This window comes from Aythya fuligula, chromosome Z, assembly GCF_009819795.1.
Source record: "Aythya fuligula isolate bAytFul2 chromosome Z, bAytFul2.pri, whole genome shotgun sequence".
NCBI lineage: Eukaryota > Metazoa > Chordata > Aves > Anseriformes > Anatidae > Aythya > Aythya fuligula.
Window position 1 is genome coordinate 34,521,259 of NC_045593.1, and position 14,846 is coordinate 34,536,104.

Below are 14,846 nucleotides of genomic sequence, written 5' to 3' on the forward strand. Positions count from 1 at the left end.
TTTTACGGTAAGTATACTTTAAGCATTTTTGTTCTTAAATCATAATGCCTGAATTGATATTTCTTTTCCAAAACATTACTCAAGGCAGAAAGGGAGGGAAGGGGAGAAGGGGAGGGGGGGGAGGGGGCAGAAGTAGGTCAATGACACGAACCATTGATATAACAGGTGTCCATATTTGCCAAAATGTGCTTATCACATTTATCACATGTGCTTATGAGTGTGTTACTTTAGCTATGTGTTTGCTAGATTCCAAACACATACAAGGTACTGTGAGATAAAAGGAATTTACGCCCATTCTCTTTTGTCCTCCTGCTTCTTCCACAAACCAGAGATTATCCACTTGGCCATCTTATCAACACTATTGCTATAAACCCAGAACGATGCTTGGGGAGAAGTGCTGCTTGGAAAGCTGAGCATCTGAACACTCCTACAGCTAGAGCTGGGAAGGAAATTCAGTACTCTGAGAATAAAACTCTCCCCAGCATCTCCAGGAACAAAACAGCTGTTGTACTGTACATTTGTGTCAAGATAACAGGCTGAAAGCAGGAAATGCTAACATAGTGCATTTGCCCACATAGTGTAAATATAATGTTAAAGCTACAGTTAACTCATAAAAGTAACATATATTCTAGTATGAATAATAATAATAATAATAATAATAATTTGCGTTATATAAAATAAATAAAAATGGTATTTAATGATAGCTGAGTTAAAATGTACACTTTGGCAATGAAACTTTGCTTGCAGTATATGAAAGACTTGCAAATACTCCACACACAATTAAAGAGCCCCATCATGCAGGCTGTTAGAGTGGTCCCACTGGAATTACTGTCCAGTAATACCATCCAGTAATGAGTGCCTAAGACTCAAGCACTTGTTATCAGGCTTCCTCCCCAACACATGCACAATTCTTCCTCACTCTCACTCATATGCCTTGTTGCATATGCTCTTGCTCTCAGACAGTGACTGCCTTCTCCTAACCGACCCTTACAGATTTTGATAACTTCCCCTTAACTTCTGTCTCCAAGGAAAGTTATTATTACAGAACAGCAATTATGAAAAAAGAAGAGGTATTTTTAATGAATTCTGAGTATCTTCATACATAGAGCTACATTAACCTAGATTATCTTAAAAGGACTACAGAGCCCAATTCTGCTGATGAGCTTAAACATTGTTCAAAGTTCAGCAGATATAATAATATATATATAATAAACACTATACAAACAGCAAAAAAGTTAATTATAGGTAGACAGGCTATCAGGAACAAAATAAAAATGACTTTCCAGTACCTTACCGAATAATGATTTTTGCCATTTTTTAGGATGCTCACAGGAAGTTTTATCTCCTTTGAAGATACCAATATGTTTAATTCATGTGATAAAGGTATTTTTGTATTTTCTGTTATCACAACTCCTTACACTTCTTCTACTTCTGAAGAAAATGGTCATCACAGACTTAAATGCGTTTTTGTTTGTTTGTTTTGTTTTGTTTTAATCTCCTATTACTCATATTTTCTCTGTTTGCAAATTTCAGTCTTCTATGTATCAATAAGATGTGTCTTATATCTGGGACTATGAATGTTAACATAATTTTACAAGGAAGGAAAATCACAGCAAATTTATTTTGATGTCTGTGTACCATATCTACTGTCATATGAAAGGCAGCTACTAATGAGACAAAGAACACGAAAATAACAGAGGTTTTCTCATCTTCTGCCATCTTCCCTAAGTTCTGAAAACTCTGGTCATCAATATATCAGGACAAAGATTTCAGCTTGGTCTCTTCCCTTACCTGATTCTTGTACAGACAAGACAACTAACATTTGGATAACATTTACTGCCAAAATTTGACTTTCTTGAGGTCAATGACATTTCTGAAAACCATTATACTTAAAATAACGACAAAAGCTTGCTATAAAAGGTCAGACTGAGTACCATCAAAAAAAGTACTGCAGATTTGACAAATTCACACAATCAAACATTTGTCAAGCAATTTTGTGGGAGAAAATTTGACTGTATGGACAGTCAAATTGCTGCTCTCTCTCTGACAGTGAGCAGCAATTCCTTTTGCAATGGATTCTTATCCTTTTTTTTTTTTTTTTTTCCAGTGCTTACTAGTTTTAGTGTTAGAAAGGCTCACTGCCCCTTGTTCTACTCAGATATCATTTCTGTTCTTAGATCCCCACTTACATGGGGATTTCAATAATTCTATATTCCAAAGCCCAAATCCTAAAGCTGTCTACTTAGGGAGAACTACAGGAAGTTTCTTTGTCCTCCAACGCTGTGCTTAATTCTAGGCCAAATATGCATGGCCCAGGCACGTCAAGAGGTGCCCATGCAAGCACCAATTTGTGCCCAAGCTCACCTGGCAGAACTTGTGTCCACTGGTAGGGCCAAACTGGCAAATAGCACTCCAGGAGCTACCTGCAAACCAGTTTTACATATAAAGATGAACAAGTAATAGAATGTGCCTGCATTCATCACCAAAGTTTCCTTGATCATCATCTGTGAAATTTTCCCCTATTTTCCTTTCTTTTCATAAATTACTCCCCCAGGTTGTGAGTGATAGGTACCGGAAAAAAAAAAAAAAAAAAAAAAAAAAAAAAAAAAAAAAAAAAAAAAAAAAACAATTCACCAAACACCAGGACAGGGCTTCAGCTGATATAAACTGTCATTGCTTAAAGAGGTCATGAGTGATGACTGATTTAAACTATTCAAAAATATTCCTACGTAGGCAGTTGTGTGATAATTTGCTAATGCCTGTCAATGACCAGTAGAATAAAAACATCCTTTGTAGGGGAGGAATAAATCACCACCACTGCCAACCCCATGCTACACTAGCTCAGTTCGGATTCACTCGTGACAGTACATTGAAAACTGTGGCAGTTATTGCATGATGGGGGTTGTAACGGGAATCATAGCCCTTGAGGAGGTGAGGTGAATCCATTAGTTAATTTTCCATTGTGCCTTTGTGATATTATCTATTATTATGGAAGAAATAACTACACCTTGCTTTCGCACAAAAATTTTCCAGATAAACATTATATCAGAAAAACTGCAGAAAGCAAAACAACAATATTTAAAGCATTTCAAGCTGAGATTTGTAAGCAGCACTACTTTTCAAATTTTGTAATTACCCTTCCAAGCTGATACTCAAAAAACCCCCAAACTTCTAGAAATCCATAGCATAATATAGTACATTAAAAAGCATTCTATATATACATATACACACTCACACTTACATACATGCTTACACAGAGTGTAAGTGCCTAGTGCCTATACTGTCATACATGTATGTACTCAAATGCCTAAGAAGTATTTAAAATTATCTTGAGATTGAGTAGCTACATTTGACAGGCTCCCAACCTGTGTACTTTACACGAATGACCCCCATTAATTGTTGTAGATAATCCTGCACATGAAAGAGGAGGGAATCAGATATATCACAATTATGCTGATTTGTTTACACATCTATTTAGATACACACACCCCTACTGTTACCATAATTCATTATATGCCAACAGATGTAAAGGATAATAACAAGTAATGGATTAATGTACCAAAAGCTGTGGGATTTGCTGAGGAGTGGGGAGGAAGGTATTTTTTCACCCATTTTGGGGGTGGGCTTCTTTTTGCTTTCTATATTTTTGTTTGCTTTTTTGTTTTTGCACACAAAATAAACTGTCTTTTGTGAAAACGTTTCCTAATTATTTTGGTATTTAGTTTAGAAATATGATGGTTTATATCTTACCTTCATGTACGTTAGTGACCTAAATCTACACGGGCTTATTAGTCACAAATGTCTCTGTTAATACTATGGTTATTCGTTGCTCAAAACCACCACCTCTCACAGCACCATTTTCTTTGTATTAGCCAGTAAGTCCCCTGAAATACGATGTTTAATTCTGCAAGTGACATTTTCATTTTTAAAACCTAAAATCAGTATTCTCTTAAATTTGTAAACACATCGCATTTGACAGCACAACATCGTCATTCCAGGTGCTTAATTAGAGTAGCTCCTAAATTCAACTTACATTAAAGATAATCTAAATGTGTACTGGAGAAATATTACACACATTTTGATCAGATTCTGTCACATATTCCTCTGGAGGCCCGCTAAAACAGATATTGTAGCTCAATGTAAATTTTTAATGTGGTGTAGGGGAAATAATTAAAATGTTACCTTTGCCAAGTAATTCCCAATGTATCCTCACTGGCACTGGGGTATAAATGCCTGCCGTTTTGATTCATGGTCCAGTCACAAATCCTCAGCTGTCAATTGAAACCTAGCAGTCAGATATGGATCGAGCAGTACTACAGTTTTTAGTATTTAAATGAATACATGCAAAATAGTATTGTACATGGCAAAAGCCTTACTTTCCCAAGAAGAAACTTAAAAAAAAAAAAAAAAGGAAAACAAACAAAAATAACTTACTCTAAAAATAAATGCCTATAGATTTGCTTAAGATAATGCTATTTTAATATGCTCCTCTATTAATAAAGCGTAAAAGAGTAACTAGTGTTTAGCACATAACAATTAGCCATTATTAGATTACAAATTGAGCTGGAATAAAAGGAAATGTTAATATTCAATAGTGAAATATTTTAAGGAAGAAAATATAAATGCTGTTTTCTTTAAGCAATGCTCTAAATTGTGTATTAAATAAAGGTCTAATATAGTAAATATCTTGTAGCATGCATTTTGTGAAACATAGAAGACATGCAATTTATAGAAATATTGTCCAAATTAAACAAACTGTATGTCCTTATCTTGCTATTTAAGAAGGGTAAAGGTATTTTGTAATTGAATTTTATTAATTTAGTGTTACAGAAAGCAGTATTACTTAGCAAGAGGTGATAAAATAATCTAATCTTGGTTTAGGCTCAGAATAATAACATTTAAAAAACTTTATTGCTTTTTAGTAAAACGAAGAATGTACTAAATGTAAGCTGAAACAAATTCTTCCCAGATCTTCAAATCATCAGTTCTTCTCATGGATTGTTCTAGCAACCCTGTTATAGCTTTGCTTGTGTAACAGCTGCTCTGTAGTGTTAGCAGATTTATTGAAAAGATATACGACTTATTTTTAAGTTTAAGAAAGTGAACTTATCTGGCTTGCAAAGCAAGCATACAATTTAACCTCTGTATAGTCATGCTATATATAAATTGCTGTACCATTATGTATGATACAGAACTCTGAATTGAAGATAACGTTGTTTCTGAGTTTAATTACATTCAGTGCATTCTGGTTTTCTCTATTCATATTCACAGTCTTCAGACAGCACAAGCTACAGCAAAGAAACTACAATATTTTCACAGGAGCACAGTTAATTGCAGCCTTTTCCTGAAAAATACAAATGCTAGGGACAAGACAATATTGCAAACCTGACCCTGTCTGGCTGTTACACTCATAAGCTTCCTGCTGTTAAGGTCTGAGAAATGGAAATGTTAGCCTCTGTTGTTTTCATAGGGATTGTTACTTGTTTGTTATCTAAAGAACTCTAAGGGACCTTCTAAAGGCCATTAAAAGCATGACTAAACCACATGAAATTAACCAGAAAAGGAAATATGCATGCAGAAAGTTTGCTAGAGGTAACTGTGAATAATACAATAAATAAGTTTAAAGAAAGGAGTAAGTAAATGTTTGGTTTATTCACTATGCAAAACCGTATTGTAAACCAAATTTTAATATTGAAGATGTAGTAAAATGTCACCTCAGTTACTTGTACAGAAGCTGTATTTTTGTTATAATGCTTAAGAATATGATAAACTTCATTACAGAAGCACATTTTAAAGCTTTATAACTTAACTATAAAAAGTCATTTCAAGCTGAAATATAAGCCTGAAAAAGTAAAAAATACATAAACCTCTTATTCTTTCATAATATATATATGTGCATATATATATATATATATGTATATATAAATAAAATCTACAAATAAAAACTCTTCAGGATTATAAGCATAAAGAAGACTAAAATCCCAAACTCAGTGTTACCAAATCATTTTTTGCCCTTAGGTCTAGCTCAGAAACATGGCAATTAGTTTGCAATAGAACCTGGTTGCATTTGCCATATGGGGAAAACAGTTTACATTACATTTTAGTAAAATCAGCTACTACACTAAACTGTGATATTCTGCCCACAGTCGGAATGAAAACTTTTCATATGTACAGTTAATATATTAAAGTTATCAAAAACAAAAACAAAAACAAACAACAACAACAACAACAACAACAAAAGATCCAGGATGTCATTTTAAATCTATTTCATAAATGTTAGAAATAACATAGTTCATATAATGTAAAGTCATATATGCTGCAATACTTATACAACTAAATCCTGACATGGTAATTATAGAACATACACCTTTTATACATGCTGTAGACCCATTATATGCACATGTATATGAAGATTTATGCTGGGCCAAATCTACAGTTATTGTAAGTGAAGCACTATTCACTGAACCAGTGGTGTCTTCTTGTGGTGCTGAAAATGACACAAACCACTGCAGGTCTGCCTGATAACCACTTCTATGACAAGCCTAGGACTGCATCAGTTGCACTGTAAACCATCTTCCCTGTGTTAAAAACTATTGCCCTGCATTTTTCTGCCAGCTTACATAGCTGCCATGTTGTCTATAAAAGGTGACCTGCCAGGAAAATCTTTTTTTCCACCATCAAATAAAGTTTCCTCTCACAAATCACTCCTGTTTGGAGACCAGGATGTCTAAGAAAACAGGCCAGGATTTAGAAATATAAATTTGAAAGTATTTGGACATATCTCTTTCACAGACTACATCTGCATCTCTCACGTGTGTTGAGTGCTTTCTGTGTAAAAAGGCTGGAAAAGCTTAAAAGACCTCTATGAGCTCTGGCTCCATGTGATAGAAGAAGACATCTACTTACAACTGCACCTGGAAGGCTGCTTTTGGAGGACGTCCAGGCAGCACAGTAGGGAAAGCCTGGGAGCATAGATCTGTCTCAAGTACCTAGCTTTGGAAGGATGTAGGGCAATTCAGTACAGTATTTTGAATGCTATGTGTTGTCTGGAGTCATACTGAAAGCTTTCTGGCCAGATGTAGTCCTCAGAATAACTTGGGTGACCTCTAAAAGTATGCCACAGTGTTAGCTGGAGATGAGAAGGCACATTCAGTCTCATCTACAATTATCCACCTAAAAGAGTTTTGGTGCAGGAAATGCGAAAGGGAGAGGCAGGAAACTACTTGCAGGTAACTTTAGAAAACTTAGATTTCTCAGTAGAGGGACTTAGGAAATAGTCCCCATGAGACAGTTAATAAATACTGAAAAACACTAACTTTCTCAAAAATATACTGTGGATGCAAAATAAATGACCTGATTTTGCATGTGGCATGGTAAAAAGTCTTTTGTAGAAGACCTCTGGAAGTGGCCTTCACTTCAGTCCCACGGCTTTCCCATTTTCAGACAGGCAAGCAACAATAACACCTTCTATCCACAAAACATTGTCAATGACTTTTTATTTTTCTCTCACCTAACCATAGAGAAGAAAGAACATGGATCTGTATGCTGAGGAGTAAAAGGATGTCCAGCTTTGCAGTAGACCTGGAAACCTCACATGCAGCCTAACCTTTCCCCAATGTGTGGAGCTGCAGCAGTTTCTCACCCTGGGATACATCGTTACTTACAAAGTAGCAGGGAGCTCAAAGTCTGCACTAACAACTACGTGGCATGCAAGTATTTCTTGCACTTATAGAAGACATTGCTACTCCCTTACCCACCTTAGCAGTATCATGGGCAGGAGCCAAAGGTCCACGCAACAGCACAGCAATAGAACAAGTGCTTCTCCTAACTCTGCCACTTGGCTGAAAGTCATCCCACCCCCCTACTGCTGTTTTGCCCTCTGTAAAATGCCAGAGGAGTGATTTTGTTTTGCACTTTCCAGTGCTTTGAGACATACTGATGTGAAGCTCTAGCCAAGAGACAGACTTTGCTATAACCACCCTTTCAGTTTAAATTGGGCAGCTTCCAAGTACAACTACCCTGCAGAGTTTTAAGTATGCAAATCCTATGTACATTATGATCCCATAGTCAACAGCTCAAACTTTAAGCATAGACTGAATAATTTTAGGGGTTAATATTTAAGCAGGTTTTGTATTCTCCTATTGAAAAGGTGAACCATCAAAGAAAAATGTTCATTCCAAGCTCCTGTAATCACTAGAGAAAGTAAATAAGTATTGTAGAAAGTGTAACTGGAGACGCTGCTATAGTTTTTATTAGTTTAAAAAAAAAAAAAAAAGCCAACATAAAAATGAACATTTGCATATTGTCATTGTTTTTACTGAAACTTCCTTTAAATGTGTTTCCTTTTCAGCAAGCATATGTGAAAAATGACCTCTTATCCATTTACATACCTCCCTGGTGGTCATGTGACCAAGTTTTACGTCAAACTGTCAATTATGATAAGGGACACAATAAGAACAGCTTAAGTGTTGATAACCTGTTTCCTGGCTTTGCTGAGAAGTTCTGTTTAAGAGTCCACTTGTGTTCTTCTTTCAGCCCTCTGCTGAAAGCAAAAGTAACATCCACCCAAAACATTTTAAAAACAGATACTCTGTTTTCAGTGGACCTTTGAGTTTACAACTTCCATGATGAATAGTATGAAGAGAATTCCATTTAGAACTGTGGGATTCAGTAACTAAAGGATGCATCTGGTAAGAACAACTTCCTACCAAAAAGGCAGGCTACTCTGGCAGTAGAAAACAGCTTTTTAGAGACCTGAAGTGTTTCTTATTATTATATATATTGCAAATGTTTCACTCATAAATGTCAAAGCTGTGTGACAATCATGCATAACATATAGCACACCCAGAAACTTCAATCTCTATCAGAAACCATGCCATTGTACTAATTAGTGCATGGGCTTGAGGAGTTTATTAGTTCCTTGACAATTGGGCCAGCATTAGCTATCACAGTGTTTGTAACAGACAGTAACATTTTAGAGTCTGTTTTCACAGACCTTAATAACTAACCTGTTTATCTATATTTCCTAATGTAAAATAGAACCACAATCACCCATAACAGCCTCCAGAGTTCATTAAAATTAGATAAAGGGTCACAAAATAAAACCCAACAGCTACATTTCAGAAAAAAAAAAAAAAAAAAATTATTTGTGAACATACTTATCTGTACTTCCAATAAACACAAATGTCTGTCTGTCTATCTACCCATCCATCCATCTTTTCATATGGTTTTCACAGGTAAAGTCCGTAACTACTATTTCTAGTAACATCCTAACTTTAGAGACAGAAACAATATTAATCTGTATGTAAACATGTATAATTTCAAGAACCTAATAAGTTCACAAAATTGAGAACAGTAACACAAAGCTATAAAAATGTCATAACCAGGAGAATTCTTCTCATTAAGATTTTTGTTACTGAACTAATGATCTCTATATCAAAATCATATAGCCACAAGAATAGAGACACAACTTGTAAAAAGTTGAATTTGATGAAGTTACAATTTGTTGCTTCTTCCTCTAATATAGTCTTAGAAACCATAGATCTTCAGTGTAGATGCATAGATAAACTGTGAGCAAAAGTGTGGGGGAGTGGAGGATGGGGGTGAGGAAGGTGTTCCCTACCATTATGAAGATTACCTCACCTTTCTTTTATGCATAGTTCAGTTAAGATGTTTTTCAGCATGGATAATGAGCACCAGGCACTACATTCAACTTCATAAAATAGCCCCACCAACCATCAAAAGCAAAATTAAGCAAAACAGTCTCAATCAGGTACTAGTTCCTATCACTTCCCTTTCCTCTCCCTATAGTTCCCTTCCTGCAGTGGCATTAATAACACTTAAAAATATTCAGAAGCTGTTGCTGAGTTGAGTAAAGCAACCCAAGTGGTCATTAGTGATTTATAATAGGAATTTCAGGGGAGCTGTCGTGACATGATTTTTTACAATAAAATGCTAAGACATATGTGACTCTCTAGCTGCCACTCAAGCAAGAAATTTGTTTAGTAACTGTTAATGTCAGAGTATAGAAATACCTGGCATTTCAAGTCAGGTAACAGGAAGACCTACCAGCAGTTAGAGCTGAAATCAGTCTGCATTATTATAATTCCTCATTAAAGCCTTGTCTTCCTAACTATCAACACAGCATGCTAAGTAACGCATGCAACAGAATATTTTTCGCTGTATCCAAACTGTTCCCTTAAATGCAATTGTGGATTGTCTTTCAAAATTTTATTTAGCGCTTCCCATCTAAATGTGAATATTCCAGGCAGGTTATGCTATAAATTGTTTATTGGAAGTTCTAGCAAACTATCACTTTGCCATAAGACTTTGTGTTAAGTACACGTTACAAACTGTAGATGTAACTTTTGAATTTATTGTGATTCCTGTACCTTAAGTAGGCTATATCCTGGCTCTATTTAACAACAACAGAAATGTATTCAACAGTACATGCCAATATTTCTCATAACCAAAAAAAAATAAATCTTCATAAAGACTCCTCCAATTAAGTAAAAAATGTAGCAGTGACAATATTTATTCTTGAAGGGTCAATGTACATTACAGGGTACAGTGAATGTTTAAAGGACCTTTCTGGAACTAAAACCATTGGCTTTCTAATTTAGAATTTCTCTCAGCTAACACAGAATGATTGATTGTCTTTATTTCATGTACCCCTTGATTTTCCTTTCCATTCATCACGAGCTGCTTTAAAGCAAATGCATTTAAAACCTGCCACAAGAAGAGTGGTCTCTTAAATTGTTGTAAAGTAATGAAAGGACACAGTAAATCAATCTAATTTCTGCCTTACCAAAGGATAACCTTTACTCCATTGAAGTTGTTTAGACAATTTCAGTGCTCAACCTCAGTTTCTGGGTAATAAACATATATGGCACCATCACCTCTGAAATCTCTTTATCATTTAAGTGGGTAAAGGTGACTAATTTATTAGAAACATATATTTGCACTTACATGTTTGTATTTACCCACTTGAAAAAGCTTTGTTATTAAAGTTTATTGTTCCTTCAGATAGTTTAAAACAGTACACACTATTCCCTAATTTTATACATATTACTTGTGTAACAATTCACACACACACACATCAAACACACTCAGGCAAGCGTACATATATATTCATTGCATAAGTAAGAAAATAATAAAAAAATTCGCAACAAAAAGAAAAACATGGCACAATTTTTCAATTTACTATATGTCTCAATTAATATAACTAGAGTATGAAGCTATGTGCTTCAGAAGGCAGAACTCTGGTTTTGCACAGTGGCATTGAAGAATTTTTCTGTTTATGAAATGTATGCAAGACCTAATTTATTTTCCCCTTTCACCTACACCATCTGGCCACACATTTCACCATGAAAGGGAATATAAGACATGGTGCATGTAAACACCAAAGACTGTGATGGTCCCTGAGGTCCCTCTTACTTTTATGTTCCTATGACACCGCTAAAATCTCCAGATTTATTTCATTCTATGCAAGGCAAAAATATATAGGAGATGCATGAAATAAGCATTATATAATGTATGTGTTATGAACTCAGCCAAGAGAAAATTAAATGTGTTTCTGCTAACTTCTGGGCATGCAAGAAGTTTGTAACTCTTTTGATGAACTTGGAAAAAGGTAGAGTGGGTTTAAGCAATAGCAATTTTTAGGGGGAAAAAACGTGTCCATACACATGTAGTGAAAAATTTTTATTTTTTTTTCTCACATCCATAAATTAACTGGATGTCACAATTTTCAAAGGATACTGCTTAAGACATCACATGGGAAAAAAATAATCCAGAAGCTACATTGCACTGCTTAAAAAGAGAGATCTTAGGTATATTTCAAGATACAATAAATTATATTTTGTGATATTATATATCTGTCAATAAGAGCCATGTTATAGTAATTATAACACATTTCATAATACAAAAACCTTTGAGAGGCTAACAAAAAAAAAAAAAAGACAAAAACAAAAACACACAAAAAAAAAAAAAACAAACAGAAAAATTACTGAAAAATCAATGGCTGGCAAAACCACTAATTGTCATTTGGTATTTTCATAAATGTGGACAGATGTTTCCAGTTAGGTCTCAGTGGTTAAAAAAAGTTGGCAAAGTGTCAGCTATCTTTAAGCTATCATCTTTATGATTTTCTCTGAACTCTGCATGTGTGACCTTTAAAACGGCCATACTGCCACCTTGTCATGGGAGTGGGTAGGGATAGGGAGTTCCAGACGAAGCACACATCAGCTATATCATGGCAAACCAAGAAAAGCTAGGTTTTACTCAAAAATGAAACAGGCATGTGTACCAGCAGTTGACAGGAACCTGAGACTGAGAAAAATATACAGTACAATAAATATTGAGGACTATTTAACAGCCCCTTTGTTACTGCCATATTTTTTTCCTTACACACTGTTAATTTCAAACTACTCTACTGTTAAGATCTAGGAGTGACACAAAAACACGTCATAAAATATGTTAAATTTCTGAAGATCCCAAATATATTCCTGTTACTAGCAACATAGGTTTTCTGTATGTGCATGGACTTGCTATTGGTTACAGATAATTTGTTTGTAAACCATCATTAATCTCGGCTGCATATTTTCACAGTTTGGGTAAACACTTCATTTGCATTAAATTTACAGCATTAATGAGATGTGAAATTTAAAATGCTGCTTGAAACATAAATGATGTAAAAAATTAGAAATATGTTTTTATCATGTTTGAGATCAGCAGACCAATGTACGCCTATTACACTAGAAATGGTGATGTGTTGCACTGAGAATTTGGTTTTATAACTAATTTCCTAGAAATAAAATAGATTTTTTTCTAAACATCTGCAAAAAATATAGCTTGAGAATTTTAAGTTGGACATTTCTCTTTAGAAATTTTGCTTAATTTATTTTGAAATGTTTATTTTTTCCTTATAGACCTCATTCTCACTCCTAAAATTGGGATTACTATGTTGTGAGAAAAGAATAAGGAAATACTAGTCCACACAGTCTTGCTAAAGTTTACATGTATGAGCTCTTGAAAAATGGAGCAATTGGAATAAATATGATAAAAAGTTCCTTAAGATGTCACAATTCCAATAAATAAAGTATATGCTAAATTCATGTTTCTTAAATGATTCAGTTTTGGTTGGAGTAAACTGCATCTTCAGATGACAAATACTAAAACCTTTAAGATCTTATTCTAATCCAAGATAACAGTGGCAACATGTAGAAAGAATATATAAAGCTTCTCTATATCGTTACACCTATGTGAAACTTGCCCACCTGTTGCTGGTGTAGGAAGGATGGGTCTCTTGGGCTTAGTCCCACATATCGATTGGCTTGGGATGTGCCTGAGGCTGTGTAGGCTGATTAAGGAAGAACAGAACAGATTGATAAAAATACCGACCTATCATAACTATTACCCTGTGCAGGTACAGTACAAATATGAGAGATCCAGAGTTATGATTATGCAAAATATAGGATGTGTCTGTTTTTTCTTAATTTAAGCTTTAATAGAATGCAAAAGAAAAGTTGGGCCAAAGTCAGAAAGGCACGTGAAAATTCCTATAAATGTCAATGGAAACTGCATGTAGAAATCACAGTGTTCATTCCCGTTATAAAAAAGTTTTTCTGCTTAACATATATATATATATAAGTAATTAAATGAAGTATGTTTCTGAAAGAATTACAAGGCTGATTCTCATTTGCATGACAACTGTCTAAGGCAGTGATTAAATCATTGGGATTACTATGTTGTGAGAAAAGAATAAGGAAATATTAGTCCACACAGTCTTGCTGTTGTGAATGCCCATCATGAAGTTTTAAGAGAACAACAAAAAATAGAAGTTCAGATAGTGGGGTAGCATGACATTATTCTTTAGAGTCCTTTGGACAAAGGACATAATGTGATCAGTATTTTCATGAGTGAGAGCTAACTTTTACTCTGCAAGATAATATTAAATATTCATCTCTGTTATGCATCAGGGAACAACATTTTTGCAGATGGGGGACAATTTAGGGAAGTCTCTTGCTTCTCTGCTACAGAAACTTAAAGAAATCCACTTCTGAGGTGTAAGAGGATGTAGGCGATGCTGGGATTAGTTACACAATATGGATCCTTCATCTGTAGGTCACATTCCTCTCTGGTTTCTGTTGGTAATCCCTGAAGGCAGTGGCCTTCTCATGGCTTTTGGTGGCACTTATGAAACGGGGTATGTGATTTTACTCCACTCTGGTGTGGAGATGTCCACTCTGCGACTTGCAGCATCATTGCTTGGAAACTTGCTAGCAGACAAAGCATAACTAATAAAACTGAACAGACAAACCAGTGAGGACCTAGATGAGAGTAGTTACTAAATATTTCCATTAATATTACAGTCATATTGCATATATAAGCAAATTACATCTGTTTAAAAATAATAATGGTACTGTCTTTCAGTAATAAAAAGGCTTTATTTAAAAACTTTATTGAAAAACTACCATAAAAATAATGAATCAGATAGTAGAAAGAATTTATGGTGGAAACCACAAGGCTTCCCAAATATTATCAAAATTTGCTGTTCTCATTTAAAATAATTCTGCTGTTACATTTCAGAATGAAAAGCAGTGCTAATCATTTGTCATTTTAGTCTCATCAGACTGAATAATGATGATAACTTGTTGGGCAAGCATATATTTCATATATGTTTTGATCAATTAATAAGTTTTTGCAAATAAAAGTAAAATTATGCCTTAAAACAATTTAGCATATTAATACTTCCTGTGGCAGGTGTATTAAGATTGATGTGATCTGTATAGATTCATATATAATTTATGTATTAGTAGCGTGTGATCCCTCATTTATGCAATTTT

The 14,846-nt window shown here is 34.7% G+C and overlaps 1 protein-coding gene across 9 annotated transcripts in view; it reads right to left on the reverse strand.

The window, feature by feature from the left end:
• The window catches only part of NFIB (nuclear factor I B), a 183,012-nt gene that overhangs the window by 10,416 nt on the left and 157,750 nt on the right, over positions 1-14,846 (reverse strand). For 3 of the 9 annotated variants that reach the window (XM_032206057.1, XM_032206056.1, XM_032206058.1), the window contains exons 10-11: positions 13,278-13,360; positions 4,183-4,271 (exon numbers count right to left, since the gene is read on the reverse strand). The exons of 1 other annotated variant lie outside the window; for it this stretch is intronic. In XM_032206057.1, coding sequence (XP_032061948.1) covers positions 4,183-4,271; positions 13,278-13,360 — 172 coding nt within the window. Of the gene's footprint in view, positions 1-2,378; positions 2,424-4,182; positions 4,272-13,277; positions 13,361-14,846 lie in introns of those variants that run through there. 5 more of the 9 variants (XM_032206061.1, XM_032206063.1, XM_032206059.1 and 2 more) reach the window with 4 other exon arrangements.